General features: G+C 32.3%; 3 protein-coding genes and 1 long non-coding RNA gene across 4 annotated transcripts in view; all 4 read right to left on the reverse strand.

Annotated features, from left to right (window-relative positions):
- Nucleotides 1-1,658, reverse strand: part of LOC125868734 (uncharacterized) — a 31,213-nt gene extending 29,555 nt beyond the window's left edge. The window contains exons 1-2 of the long non-coding RNA XR_007446744.1: nucleotides 1,572-1,658; nucleotides 33-205 (exon numbers count right to left, since the gene is read on the reverse strand). This is a non-coding gene — a long non-coding RNA (uncharacterized LOC125868734). The remainder of the gene's footprint in view (nucleotides 1-32; nucleotides 206-1,571) is intronic.
- A 6,873-nt stretch (nucleotides 1,659-8,531) lies between these two features.
- Nucleotides 8,532-8,877, reverse strand: LOC125868713 (auxin-responsive protein SAUR50-like). The gene has a single exon (XM_049549303.1). The coding sequence runs from the start codon at nucleotides 8,847-8,849 to the stop codon at nucleotides 8,532-8,534; it is 318 nt and encodes a 105-aa protein (XP_049405260.1). The 5' UTR covers nucleotides 8,850-8,877.
- A 3,450-nt stretch (nucleotides 8,878-12,327) lies between these two features.
- Nucleotides 12,328-12,657, reverse strand: LOC125846244 (auxin-responsive protein SAUR50-like). Its single transcript, XM_049525622.1, has one exon. The coding sequence runs from the start codon at nucleotides 12,655-12,657 to the stop codon at nucleotides 12,328-12,330; it is 330 nt and encodes a 109-aa protein (XP_049381579.1).
- A 2,140-nt stretch (nucleotides 12,658-14,797) lies between these two features.
- Nucleotides 14,798-15,124, reverse strand: LOC125868593 (auxin-responsive protein SAUR50-like). The gene has a single exon (XM_049549220.1). It carries the CDS (start codon nucleotides 15,122-15,124, stop codon nucleotides 14,798-14,800), a length of 327 nt encoding a protein of 108 aa, XP_049405177.1.
- Between the last annotated feature and the right edge of the window lie 826 nt (nucleotides 15,125-15,950).

Raw genomic sequence — 15,950 nt, forward strand, 5'->3', positions numbered from 1 at the left:
AAACATCAAAGCTTTCTCTGCTTTTGGGTAACCTTACAATCCTTCTTTTTTTCTCATCTATACTAAAACTAAGAGATCATGGCTATTCTCCGTATGATCAAGAAGTCTTCCGCAACTAGAGATATTCCCAAGGGCCATTTTGCTGTGTATGTTGGAGAGATGCAGAAAAAGAGATTTGTGATCCCGATATCATTCTTGAGCGAACCTTTGTCTGACTTGCTTAGTCAAGCTGAGGAAGAATTTGGCTTCGACCATCCAATGGGTGGTGTGACTATTCCCTGCAGTGAGGATTTGTTCACCGATCTCACATCTCGATTGAGGAAGTGAGAAGGAAACTAGTCCCCATTTTTTTGTTACACAATTTTGTATAGTTGTAGTAAGCCAGGAACTCCACTGTGTACAGTTGAGAGTTAGAAGAAACACTAGGTAGACTAAGGGAGACATTTTTCTACTTCAAAAGAAATTGAAGTAATGAAGCTTTTTACTTCCATACATTGATGTAATCAATTCATTGCAATAGAAATTTTTTGCTCTACTCGAATGAACTACAATCTAGTCCTCTAAAGTGGCATAACTCATTCAATTAGTTAAAATGATAATTACACTTTATGAACTCTTTATAAGAAATATTATCTATACTTTTGAATATGAACTCAAATTTCTAGCAATAATAAAGTTTTGACCGACTCATAATTTAATGGAGATTTGCATAACATGGACAGAGACATATAGATAGCCAGTAAAAAGTATATTGTATTCTCTACTATTTGGAAACATTTCGCAAAATCTAATGAAATGGCTTGGTTTATTTTAATCAGGAAAGTTGATCCTACATAATGACTTAGCTTGAAGGACCAAGCAAATGGTCAGATTGTTGTAAATTTTACCTGTTAGTATCATTCTGAACGATCTCAAAAGATCCTGCTGTTGACAATGACTCAATGTTATCAAATTGATTTTCTGTTGTCTATCTTGTCCTGAAAAACACTGGGATGTAGGGGCAGCTGATATGGAAGAGCAATGACTAAGATCATATATACTTGACAATGAGTTGAGTAGCAAAACCATGTGATATTGTCAATCAACAGTACAACAAATGCCTCTCTACCAGTTGAATCTTCTATATGATTGATTTGTTTTCTCTTGTAGTTTTATATAAGTGGACACATGAGAGTTTGCATAAATAGTATGACAATGAGTTGGAAGGCAAAAACCATGTTATACTTCAGGTGCTACTGTCTTTAGCTGGTTCCCACATAATGTCTATTCAATGCACATCAGTAGAATTCTACAACTTGATATATAAACACATACAAAGAAGGATTTACCATAACAACACTCACCAAAACTTGAAGACATACAAAAAGTTTTCTCTGCTTTCAGAGTCCTTACTAATGCTTCCCTTCCTTATTTTATCATCTATACTGAACTAAAAGACCATGGGTATCCGTATGCCTCGTATAATCAAGAAGACTTCTACGGCTGGAGACGTTCTGAAAGGCCATTTTGCTGTTTATGTTGGGGAGAAGCAGAAAAAGAGATTGTTATCCCCATTTCATTCTTGAGCCAACCTTTATTTCAAGACTTGCTTAGTCAAGCTGAGGAAGAATTTGGCTTTGATCATCCAATGGGCGGTTTGACAATTCCCTGTAGTGAGGATGTGTTCATTAGCCTTACTTCTCGCTTGAGTAGGTTCTGAGGCTTTTCCTTTCACAATTTTGTAAAGAAGTAACCTTTCTAGTTAGGAGAGACTCAGTATTCAATACACATTACTGAAAATTAGATAGAGGGGGCTATTTGTCGTGGATCCCATTTTTGAATGTAATTTTCAGTAGCTGATGTTAAAAAGACATAATGAAATCTATTCAGATTCATTCTTTCGTCAATTGATTTTTCAGAATTCTTGTTTGCATGATTTCATTTCTTTATAACATGGGAATTGGAGCTTCTCAAGTGCTTAAGTCTACGTTAGGATAGAATTGATTTTTCGGATTCAAAATGAAAACTTTGATGAAGGCCTGTTTAGTTTGGATAGGACTTTGTATCTACATTAGGATAGATTTCAATAGACTCCTGAGGCGTTGGAGAACGTCACGGATAAAACTGGCACTAGTCTAAGCCAGTTTTCTGTATTCAATTCTGTCATATAGGTTATTTTCCCATCAATGTCTAATCTCTAACCCGTTGTTTTAGTTCATTTGCAAAGTATTCTTTGAAATAAGACTTTCGTTTTCGAATTAATGTAGTTTGCTTGATACGATGGCATGCCGCGTTCTAAGGTCACTAATATAGGGGAGATATCAAATTATGTGTGATCAAACAGATAAAATTACTAATCTAACTTGAAAGGAAAAATATTAGACAATAACAATGTATAGAATTCGATAATATTACAATATGTGGTATATATATATATATATATTAACCCCTCAATAAGTAATTACACTTGAAAACTCGCTGCTCATCTCACACTTATTCCTTTTAAAACCTAATTTTCTAGTTTCAACACCCCATTGCATGTTAACATCATCACTTGGTTTCTTCCTTTTCTTCATATTTACTTCTTCAACAGCTCGTGTCCTACAAGACTCTGAACTCTGAAGAAGTAGTGCTATTAGACTGTAAGATTCTGTTTACTGTGGCTCTTAGAGTCAAATTAGGCAAGAGAGCATCAACAAGTATATTTCTAGCCCCACATACGCAAACAGAATTGGACATAATATGATTCCTTATGCATCTGTCGCAGAAACTACTAAAACAACATTTGCTCGCTATAACTGCATCTTTCATCAATCCTTTACACAATGGGCAGTGAAGCTCTGCTGGTATATCTCTATAGGAATGCTTAGAAGACGATGAAGAACATGACAATCCTTCAACTTCCTTAGTAAAACCTGTCATCAAAACAGCAACACTTGCACTTACTTTCTTGATGTCATAATTGGGGTCACCATTTGTAGGGCAATGCTGAATGAAATGCCCAGGCACCTTGCCCGGTGGTGGGTTTTTCCACTCCATTCCACCTTGTCCAACACTAAAGCCAGCTGATCTTGTGTTATTATACTCAAGTGATATGTTGACAATTTTGATTATACTACTAGTACTAGTGGGCACTGGATTACCTACTTGACTTGGCATTACTACTTTTGGAATTGCATACACATCATCGCCAAAATCAATATCTTGAGAATATTTGGACTCTTTTTTAACTGAATGAACCTCCTCCTGTTTACACAACGCTTGCTTGGGTTCCTCTGTAATTACTATAGGGAAGCAAGGTAATCCAGGAAGGCGACGAATCAAAACAGTTGTATTTCTAGGAATCAAGGTGGTATGATCAACATAATCTTCGTTAGTTTGTACGTTGGTGAGAAGAAGGTCGAAATCTTTACCCCAACCATAACGCTTGGATTCAAATATTTTTTATTTCAAATTCCCAACAGAAATAAAATGATCAAGAATTGGTATTGAATCATAATCCTTACAACTTTTATACTTGATATACACTGCCATAACTGAAATATTTTTGCTTTTGCTACTAAAAAGAAATCAAAGAAGAGAAACAAAGTTAAGAATTTGGTTGCAAAGAAACAGAGTTAGGAATTGAGTTTATATAGACATTTTTTTTAACTTCCGAAACCAAGTCGGAATCTGAAAGGAAAAAAAGTTTCCTAAAACTGTAATCCCATTCCCATACAAACTCAGGTTTCCTTATTTTACACTTACAAAAATAATTTGATTTTATAAATTATAATTTAATTATATATTTTATTGAGGCACCGGATCAAAATTATTGTGGTAGAAGTACCTTTCTCAGAATTATTTTATCCTTTGAATATCTGATATTGTAAAAATAATAATATTATATTCAATTATTTATAATTCTAATGGTTATGTAGATTGAGAAACCTGATGGGGCAATTATTTTTTCAGGTATGGGATACATTTTTGTTACTATATCATTGTTTGACGGTAATTTTTTGTGGTTTTGTGCCCCTGTTTTTTTTTTTGGTTGTTTATATTCCTGTTTAACTATATTTTTGTGGTTGTGTATCCTTATATTAGTGATGGGCAAAGATTATTGTTAAATTAAGTCTTAGGTCTAACTCACACCCCAAAAGCTAGCTCAAAGGGAGGAGGATTGTCCAAGCCTTATAAGAAGTCCACCCATCTCATTAACCACCGATGTGGGACTTTTGTCATTTTTTAACACCCCACCTCACACCCAGTGCTTATCATCTGGTGCGTGGGCAATTTTGATTTTGGGGGCCCCAACATCGGGTGAGACGGGCCCTGCTCTGATACCATGTTAAATTAAGTCTTAGGCCTAACTCACACCCCAAAAGCTAGCTCAAAGGGAGGAGGATTGCCCAAGCCTTATAAGAAGTCCACCCATCTCATTAACCACCGATGTGGGACTTTTGTCATTCTTTAACAATTATAATTAGAGCGAATAAATATAGTGCATCCAAAAAACAGTTAAGTTGTTTTTAAAAAACAAAAGGTAAACTTTTATTCGAATCAACATAACTTTTAGGGGTCGTTTGGTTTGAAAATGAGTTATGATGGGATAAGTTATGTTGGGATAAGTTATGTTGGGATTAGTTATGATGGGATAAGTTGTGTTGAGATTATTTTTTATTGAGTGTTTGGTTTGTTGTATTCAAAATAATAAATTTTAAGAACAATTTATTTGTTTACAAAAATGTCCTTCATTAATGTAAAAAGTGATATAACAAAAGGGTTGAAAGAGACATTTTTGTCATTTACCTATTTTATCTCGGGATAAGTTATCTTGGGATTACTATACCACCCAAGGAGAGGGATAACTCATCCCGGTACTAATTATTAATCCCGGGATAAGTTATCCCGAACTTGCCAACCAAACAACAAAATAAGCAGTACTATAATTTAATCCCGGGACTATTTGGTATTTTCCCTCACACCAAACGAGCCCTTAGTGACACAATGGTATTATTTCAGCTACAAATTAAAGACAGTTGAAATAAGTCTATTTTTAATGAGAAATGTCTCCATTAACTTCAAAATAATTGAGTTTTTTTCTAACATATAAATTCGACATTTGTTTAATACATTTTACGAAACATTTTAATCATGGATAAAAGACATGATGTGGGTGCGCAAACAAATTTAAATGGCCAAATTTTGAGTTGTTATCTGGCCTATATAAACACATTTCAAGAGTGTCTACCACCACAGCTCTCAGCAAAACTTGAAAGCATTCAAAGAAAAAATATTCTGCTTTTGAGGTCTTTAGTAGTTCTTCTCATCTATACTTAAACTAAAAGATCATGGCTATTCGTATGTCTCTTATAATCGAGAAATCTTCCACATCTAGAGATGTTCCCATAGGATATTTTGTTGTGTATGTCAGGGAGAAGCACAAGAAGAGATATGTGATAGGTTAGGACGGAAATAATTAGGTGTAATGCGGAAGCTAGCAAAGCAAACCTTGAAAGACCACGACTAAGAAGACAAGCGAGAAATATACCAAAAGACACAAAGATTTAACGTGGTTCGGTCAATCGACCTATGTCCACGAAGGAGATGAGCAATCCACTATAAATATGAGAGTACAAAATATAGAGAGAAATAACATCAACCAATTCACTCGAAATACATGGGAGATAACATATCAAGCTTGTGTCCCACAAATTCTCCCCTTAACCAAAATTCTCAAAGCCCTTAAGACTACATTGTGAATGTTGACTAAGTTAGAAGGAACAAGTCTCTATTTATAGAGTTCAAAACTTTTTCCTACCATTAAAGGACTAGTCAATCCAAAACATTTTCCTAAAAGGAAAACCTATTTATAGTAGAAATTCAGGACAAATAAAACCCAACATGACCCCGTATCATTCCTGAGTCGAACCTTTATTTCAAGACTTGCTCAGTCAAGATGAAGAAGAATTTGGATTCGATCATCGAATGGGTGGGAATATGTTCATTGATCTCACATGTCGATCACTTGAGGAAGTGAGAAGGAATTAACCATTTATAGTACTCTTCATGGACATTTGGAAACTATAAAGACAGGTTGATAGTGAGTAAACATCGTCTATGTTCTCTACATTTGCTGAAATAAGTCCGATAATTTGAATATGGAAAGTTGATCCTACATAATGAGTTTAGCATGAGGGACCAGACAAGTTGTCATATTTTACAAGTAAATTTATTTCTAATTGCAGACCAAGTGGTCCGGACCTGAATAATTACAGGATGATTGCCTGTTGTTATCAATTTGATTTCTAAAGATGCTGTGTTTTCAATTATGTCATAAAAACAATGGGCCTAAAGTCTTGATAACGAGTTGGACAACAAAACCATGTGATACATCTTATACTTCTTACATTATATTAATGGAGTACACAAATCATCATAATCCACCGATTTCATTATGAGAAAGAGGTAGGATCAACCAACCGTTGCATGTTGAACTTGTATGAGCTAAAGTAATTAATCATGTCAATTAGTTGGAAGACAGAACCATGTGGTTATTGAGATGTCATTCTCTTCACCACAAATCATGAGATTTTATGACTTGCCATTTGCTTATATAAACATGTTTGGTTAAGTTTCTACCACCACAACTCTCTACAAAACAAGAAAACTACTCAACTTTCTTGTGCTTTCAGGATTTTAAGTAATTTTTTATCTTCATACTTTGCTCATCTTAATTAAAAGATCATGGCTATTCGCGTTCCTCGTATAATCAAGAAGTCATCAACATCCTTGGATGTTCCCAAGGGTCATTTTGTTGTATATGTTGGGGAGAAGCAGAGGAAGAGATTTGTGATACCGATATCATACTTGAGTCAGCCTTCATTTCAAGAGTTGCTAAGTCAAGCAGAGGAAGAATTTGGGTTCGATCATCCAATGGGTGGTGTAACAATTCCCTGCTCAGAGGACATCTTCATTCACATCACTTCTCACTTTAGGATTTAAAAATATAGTTGAGAATTTTTTTTCCTTTTTTTAGGTCTCACAATTTTGTTAAGAAAATCCATCTTGTACAGTTGATTAGTTAGAAGTGAGTCTTAGCACCACAAAGTTAGGTGCTTTTTTACTCACATTAAAGAAAATACTTCAATGAATACAGATACCAAAATTTGTTTCTCTCAACTAAATGCTTGAAGATAAATTTATTTTGTAGTTCTGAACCATTCAAATTTCAACTTATCTACTTTGGCCAAGATATAACTCGAAATATTGCCTGATTTGTTGGTTAAAATTTGGATATTTAATAATTGGCAGAATGACCCAAGAGATCTCTGTACTTGGCTCCGTTTGTCAGTTGAACCCTCATACTCATTATTTTGCCAACTAGACCCTTAAACCCATCAGAACACAACATTTTAAGCCCTTTTCTCCTCCGGTCAATTTGCGTGTAATGGACGCGATTACACGTGGAATTTCACATCATTTTTTAGTGTCACGTACGAAATTAAGTGCTAAAAATATGAATATAAAAATAAAAATAGATCAATTTTTTAATTTCTTACACTTTTCAAATAGTCATCTTCTTCATATTTGGTCACAAATTGAGCACTAAATTCATACCCATTAGATCAAATTCTTCTCGATTTAACTTGTAAATTCAACTACAAGTTCACCAACACAAACTCAATGAACCCCAATAGAAATTTTTAATTAATTTTATAAATTTACAAGATCCACTTATTATTTTTAAGCTTTTTCAAGCTTATCAATGAAGTTTTAAAATTTTCAATAGTCACAATCATCCTTCACATTATCCACATCTCTTCGTTGAAATCATCTAATAAAATAATGATACTAATATTTTTCAAACCTAAAAAATGAAAATTTTAGAAGAACTCTAAGGCTATCAATTTGTATAAAAAAAGAAGAAGTAGAAGAGGCGGAGAAGAGTGAATGTGGGGCTGGAGAAAGAAGAATGAACTGGAAAAAGAAGAAAGTTGAGGGCTGTGGTGAGGGGTAGAGGAGGGAGGCTGGTGGAGAAGAAGAAAGTCGTGGTTGGGTGGGTTGTGGACGAAGGAGGGTTGGAGAAGATGAATCTTATTTTTTAATTTTGTTAAATTGATTTTTTTAAAAGTAAAATATTGTTTTAACTCACTTTCAAGCGCGTGTAATCACACATATTTCAGACTCACCAATATTAATGTCACATAAACTCGATCAATGGTCATGGGGTTTAAAATGTTGTGTTCTGGTGAGTTTAAGGGTTTGGTTGACAAAGTGATGAGTAGGAGGGTTCAACTGACAAACAGAGCCAAGTGCAGGGATCTCCTGAGTCATTCCGCCTTAATAATTCTATCAAATATCTTACTGTACTACGTGTTGATTATGATACCATAAACTTTGAGAGATTTTTGTATAAATAGGAAATAATTCGAGACATTCACCAGTACTACAAGAAAAAAATTCCAAGATTATTCCAGTTACAAATTTGATTCACTCAAAAAAAAAAAAAAAAATCTTACACCTAACTTAATATTCACTATTTTGTTCTTTAAATCAAATATTTATAATTACCGGAGCATCGAAGTTAGTGCTAGGAAAATAACTTCTTCACATGGAATGGTAATTCCCATGTCATGATCGAAGCCAAATTCTTCCTCAGCGCATTGTAGGAGGCACTGAAACAGAGGGTGAGTCAAGAAAGAAATTGGTACGATATATCGAGTTCTGTTCTCTCCAACGTAAACTGCAAAATGTCTTTTTGGTACGTCGATGGGAAGGTGATCTACATCATCATAGCCCTGTTTCTTACCCAAACTCGAACACCTTTTCATAATTTGCTTCAAAACTGCAGCTTGTGATAGTTTGTTTGATATTCTGATACCCATTTTTGTATGTTTTCTTGAAGAAATTTGAGAGCTTTATACTATTAAAGTACTAGTAAGGTAGTGTTTGGCATAGAGAGATGTGAAGCTATTTATGGAGGAAGATCCAAACTTATTTATCTTTGTTTATATATGAAGAAACCAATGTATTTGTAAAAGATAACAAACAAGATTATGTACTTAGGGAGCCAACTATTTAACCAATGGATTGTTCTTGCATATACTAAAACTTTCATGTTTCAATTTGATTGTCTGATTTTGACTATTCGAATTTTAAAAAAAAAGTAAAATATACTTTTGAATGTGCCAAAATGATTTTTAATCTTTTAATTTTAAATCATGTGAAAAGTTAAAACCAAAAAATGCTCAAAAAGGGGGTAAACATTCATTTTGAAAAGGATTAAAAACGAAAGTAATACAAATAAATCGAAACGTGACAAGGTAGAAAGTAGGCAGGAAATTAGATATTTACAAAGCAGACGAAAACACCAATAAATCAACGATCATTTACAGAATCTATTCATTCCTGAAAAAAAAAACGATGTCATGTACAGGAAAATACCAGTCAATTATCATTAAAAAAAATGTGCGATGTGCTAAAAGATAAAAGAACCCCTAGTTTTGCACTTGGGATAATTAATTAATCAGGCATACGGAATGACATAAATTTGTAAGTAATAAATTATTATTTACTAATAATAACAGTTAAGAACTCCTTATATACGATAAAAACCGATGACAAGAAGTCAAGAAGTTTTTTTTGTTTTTTTTTAAAGCAAATTTACCACTAGATAGTGTCTAGCGGCCTTTTATTAAAAATAAAAAATATCAACAGGGACAAGTACAAGCAAGGGGGGCTAGGTCTTACCTTACTAATCCTAATAAATTACCTAACTCCTGCTACCTAACAAACATGAAGAAAATAAGAACTAGAGAGAACTAAGTATTTTCTGATCATCACAGAATTTGTAATATACTCCGTGATGATATAACAAATGAGGAGTCAAGAAGTACATGTTTGCGTTTTTTATTTTGATAAAAGTCCTGGAGTCATTGTCTTTATTTATTTTTTATGAGTCAAGCACGTAAAAAAAAAATAGGTGACTTTAAACACTTGAAATCGAAACCCCTATATAATATCTATCATAATATGTTAAATTATGTGATCAACCCATCTAGAAATTTAAATAAATAAGGAGATACATTTTATTTGCTTAACCATGTTTTCAGTATATTTTAATGTCAATATTGTTACTACATGATGCCAAGGTTCTACTATTATAACAAGGATATTTTTCTCTCGTAGCTATTATAATAGTAGAACCCTGAATCGCATCTTTTATCCCAAAGAATTAATATGGCTAGAAATAATCTACGCCAATATATGCATTATTAGTAGATTACGATTCAAAAAGAATGTTACCAGTTCTAATAGTTGGACTTTCCCAAATAAAGTATGCACTAAAAGAATTTCAAATATATTGATCGAGGTCTCAGAGGGTGCAAGAAAATAATTGTCTTTTGTCGTACCACAATAAAATTAGAATCTACTATGAGATAAATCACTTATGTCGAAACACGCCTATTTTTGGTTAAGAGTTGTCCTAGGCAAGCTTTGTAGAGTTTGGGTAATTTCTAGGTGAAGTTGAAAGATTCATTCACTACATCGTATTTCAAGATGTTGACCAGATTCTTATTTATCTTTGTTTTAAAAGAAATCAAATCAACGTTTTTTTTAAAAAGAAAAAACTATTTGGATAACACTAACATTATTGTTTTCACCAAAAAATGGTTGTTCTAAAGAATATCATGGTGCCAATTGCCAGTCAACTAGAATTATTTAATTTGACTTAATTACATGATTTAAATATGAGCTCCAGGACTTAATTACCCGTACATATTCTTGTTTTCCTTGGTGAATTTCACTTTCATAGGTAGCATAAATTAAAAAAAATAAACCTTGTGATACTTGCCCAAGACAACACAAAAGTTAGGCAGGCAACACCTTGATACTTGTACGATCGATAATAATAATATACCACTATCTACATGAATTGTGGTGCAATGATGAGACTGTTTCACCCTTAACCACAAGTCTCGGATTCGAGTCTTAGGTATAAAGAAAATCTGCCACCCTCGAATGAGTCACGCAGTGCGCATAGATTGACTAACATGCATACGGGCCCTTTGTTTCTTTGAAATAATGAGTATATACTCTACTTGTTTGATTGTACTTGGGATTAAGGAATTTTTAACAACTATTTATACCCATTTTTTTTCTTCATTTCTGGATGTTGACCTACTTGTGCGACTACGACTAGATCGATAAACACATTTATTGCGTAGATTTCGTACTGTTCAATAAAATATCCCCCAACTTATGATCCCCCACATATCCGGCTCCCCTCCATTACTCCTTCCCTTTATTTCATCAAGTGAACATCTAGATGAGAGACATGTGCCTTATTTAAAGTGTAAAGGTCAAAATTATATTATATTAACATATATAATAACCATAGTTAAGTCAACTAATTTTAGAAAACTACTCTCCAACTTAGATTCTTTATCAATTGAACTGCATTTTTATTTATCTTTGTTTTAATTAATTAGAAGAAACCAACGTATTCTTAATTAAAAGAAACAAAGATTATATATAGAGGGTTTGCTTTCAAATGAGACAACGAACAAACACCTTGATATACTTGGATGATACTAACAATGTTTTTAACGAATAATGGGTTGTGTTCTAAAGAATATGATGCATGATAATTAATTAAGTACAAGAAATTAGCATTATTTGACTTATATTTGTTTTCTAAATTTCTTTTTAAAATGAGGGTAATTTTCGAAGAAAGTACACCATGTTACGTAGTTTACATTTGGAATAAGGAGAATTCAGCTGTATGGAATCCATATTAATTATAATCACAATAATATACGACACAATCGGTGATAATAAGAGGGCACTAGAGCAACTAACCGCATACAAAGGCAGATTCCTACAACAATCTCAAGTTAATATACAATAATAACTAAATTCACAATCAAATATTTCAACATATTTTATGAATACTTTAATACATACATATAAAGTTTGAGTAAAAGTCAATGATTTCCTATATATGAACTCGGATATGATACTCTGGATGCCATGTCCTTGTTTTGATTAAAAAAAATGTTTTAAGTGTGAGAACAAGAAATATGTGTGTAAAAGAATTTGAGACGTCTTCTCTTGTAAATTATTTTGATGGGATTAATTATATCTTTGCACATTTCATTAGTAACTCTATATTTGTTTTACTTGGATTATAAAATCCATACGGATTATCATTAAATCATTACATTGTATTAAAGTTTCATAACAAAAGAAGTTCACAATGGTATTATGTTAGTAAAATGAAGTTTTTTTTAAAAATATAACGTCCTGCATTGTCTTTTTTGTGGGCAATGGCATTATGTTTTTTTCTTTCAAACACTTTCACTAGTGGATAATGGAAGTGAGTGATTGGAAAATGAATTCTTCACAAGGAATGGTGATGCCCTTGTCGTGATCAAAGCCAAATTCTTCCTCAGCGCAACGAAGGAGGCATTGAAACTCTGGGTGACTTAAAAAAGAAATAGGTATGATGTATCGAGTTCTATTCTCTCCTACGTAAACTACAAAATGTCCTTTTGGTACGCCAATTGGAGAATAGTCCTTGTTGTTGTACTTGTACCCGTTCAGCTTCTTACCTAAACTCCAACACCTTTTCATAATTTGCTTTAGTATTGTCACTTGTGGCAACTTGTAATTTGATTTTCTGATGGCCATGTTTTGTTGATTCTTAAAAAGAAATCTAAGAGCTTTAGGAATAAGAGAGACCAAATACGTACTTACTTCTTTTTTTCCTTTGAGAGAATGAGATGTTACTAAGTAAGAAGTTTTGGTGTTTGGAATATTAATTAAAGAGAGATGTGAAGCTATTTAAAGAAAAATAAAATCTAGAGTCAAGGTCAAAAACACATCTAAAGTATCTCAATTTTATTAGATTCATACGTGAACTATCATGTGTGTGGTTTCTTACCAACCAAATATTTATCAAAACACACCTCAACTATCAGTTGTTCTCTTTTCTATCTGAACAATCGTGATATTTCAAGTAGGAAAAGTAAACAACTCATAGTTAAGGTGTGTTTCGATAAATATTTACATAGAAAATTCACATATCTAATGGTTCAGATATGAAATTCGAAAAACTGTAATAATTTTTAAATATATTTTTGATCCTTCACTTTGGAACTTTTTTTTTCTTTTAAGGTTAGATGTGAAGTAAAACAAAAGGAGGGTGAGATTGTATTGGAGAGGACAAAATAAGACATTGGGAGGAGAGGAGGGCAAAGCTAATGAATTTACTGTACATATTCCTCCCCCTCACTTCGAATTTCAAATTCATAGGTTGCATAAAATAAAGGATTAAAAAACTTGGATTCTAATTAATCTTTGTTGATTAAGAAACCAATGTATTAATAAAGTAAAAGAAACAGACAAGATTTCTTAGGCTTTGCTCAAGATTGATCAGTTATATAATACCAATAATATTTTAATTATAACTACCATATAACTAGATATATCAAATCATTCCTCGAAAGAATATGTACAAGAAATTACCAGTCAATTAGCATTATTTGATAATGGTAATATATATTCTCGAACAAAGTATCTATAGTTGTTTCTTTTTTATTTATTAAAGGAATATAGACGTACAATTCAGCTGTACGGAGTCGATATATTATCTAATTAATAGCCACCGCAATCTACTGCCTTCGCTTCAAGTTGTCTTAGTTTAATTACTTGCACAAAGTTTCAAAAAGTATAAAGGATTACAAATATAACTAATAGTAAAGATTCTTAACTAAGTCACCAAGTAAGTGTCATGTTCGACCATGGTTTCAATTCTAACTATCCCAAATCCATCGTGAGCCTTGTCGTTTACAGGATATTACCCAATACATTATAATGAATGAGCTGTAATAGTCACTTTCATAGTATCATAGGTTGCATAAAAAACCTTAATTTGAACGTTTGTTTTTCGACGAATTTAGCTCCAAGAATCATTAATGTTCCATTATCAGATTACAACTTTGCTACACTCATTTACTTTGACACTTTCCTTTTCAATTATTCTGTATTATACTTATTTTGGTTTTTGAAGAAACGGACAAGATACAACAAGTTACCAAATTAAATAAGAAAATTGTAGAATATTTCTAACAACTTGTTGCATATATATATCTACATTGTTATAGATTTGTATGATAGCATCAAAATTTGGTTTCTCGAAAGCCTATTTGACTAATATTCGAAGCTAAATTGAATTACATCAACTCAATATAGTACGATTAAAATTTTAAATATTCAAATGTTATATGAAAAGTAATACTATTACATGTTAAAACTTTTCTCATATCAATTTAATTAAAAAAATATATTGATTAAAGTTCAAATAGTTTGATTTTGAATTAATAAAAAAACGTGACAACTAATTTGACCAACGGCATTACTATTTAGTATTTACTGTGGCTACAAATTTGGAGGACATAATTAATACTGTAGTGACCAGTAGATCACCAATCAGACCACTTTCAGTAAATGTGCAATTGGATTTTTCCCAGACAAAGATGTACTAAACTTATGTGCAAATAGATTAAAAGACATTTTTTTTGTATCGAAAATGATATATAAATTGACAAACAAAACATTCTCTTCTCTCACTGGGTGCAAATAAACACCACTACAAGGAAAAAAATATCCAAGATCTTTTTACAAATCTGAATCTGACCAATAAAAACATTACAAATAATATAGTGTGGTTCCTAGGTCAGGTCAGATAAAAATTACGTACAAAAGAAGAAAATACACCAAAGTCCAAAAAATAAATAAATAGAGTGAATAAATTAGACCTAATATTCAATTAATATCGGAGCATGGAATTAGTTAGTGACCGAAAAACAACTTCTTCACATGGAATTGTAATTCCCATGTCATGATCGAATCCAAATTCTTCCTCCGATTGTCGAAGGAGGCATTGAAATTCGGGATGAGTCAAAAAAGAAATAGGTACGATGTATCGAGTTCTATTTTCTCCCACGTAAACTGCAAAATGTCCTTTTGGTACATCAATGGGAAGTTGATAGTCTTCATCGTCATAGCCCTGTTTCACTCCCAAACTCGAACATCTTATTATGATTTGCTTCAAAATTGCAGAATGTGACAGCTTGTTTGATTTTCTGATGGCCATTTTTGTATGTTTTCTTGAAGAAATCCAAAGAAAGTTGGAAATTTTAGTGGAATGAAGAAAGAGAAGCTACTAAAGAAGTTATGGTGTTTGGAACAGAGAGAATGTGAAGCTATTTATTTATGGAGGAAGGTAACAATTATTTTCATCTATTGTGATATTAAAATAGAAATAAGCGATAAACAAATTTTGTATCTAAACAGTAAAATTCATTCTTAATTCTATTTAACGAGTTTTGTCGAATGGACGCATTAAGAAAGGAGGGAATTTTCAAGGAATTAGAATCCAGCTATAACACAACTATTTTAATTTAGTCAAATACTTTGGGCTAAGAGTGGTTTTAAACTAAGAAAACTTTGGGGAATTCAAGGTGAAATACTTGAAAATTTCACAAAGCAAATAAACTAAATGGAATGATGTTAACTTAATTGTCCCACTACAATTAAATAAGCACATGTATTCCGTAAAAAGTTCTTTGGCATCCCTTTATATTTTCAATTTTTCTGCGTACTTACTAATTTATTTTTGTTTCTTAATTATTTTTTTCGTTTCAATTTGTTTTATCTGATTTTGACTTGATACAAAATTTAAGAAAGTAACAAAAAAACTTTTGAATTTTGTGGTCTAATTTAAAGATACAAAAAATATACCAAAATGTCATTTAATTTTTTAATTTTAAACATGTCAATCACGTGGAAAAATGAAATAATTGAAACAGGGGTGTAATTGATCCAAGTAGGATAGTTATATAATATAAGGCACCTTACAATACATAAAATATATATGTGTAGTACGTACAACTAACATCAGCTAGTCTAACGTGATGATG

This window comes from Solanum stenotomum, chromosome 1 (genome assembly GCF_019186545.1).
Source record: "Solanum stenotomum isolate F172 chromosome 1, ASM1918654v1, whole genome shotgun sequence".
Taxonomy (NCBI): Eukaryota; Viridiplantae; Streptophyta; class Magnoliopsida; order Solanales; family Solanaceae; genus Solanum; species Solanum stenotomum.

Coding starts and splice junctions, on each gene's coding strand:
- LOC125868593 (XM_049549220.1), bottom strand. CDS start 15,124: ATGGCCATCAGAAAATCAAACAAGCTGTCACATTCTGCAATTTTGAAG.
- LOC125846244 (XM_049525622.1), bottom strand. CDS start 12,657: ATGGCCATCAGAAAATCAAATTACAAGTTGCCACAAGTGACAATACTA.
- LOC125868713 (XM_049549303.1), bottom strand. CDS start 8,849: ATGGGTATCAGAATATCAAACAAACTATCACAAGCTGCAGTTTTGAAG.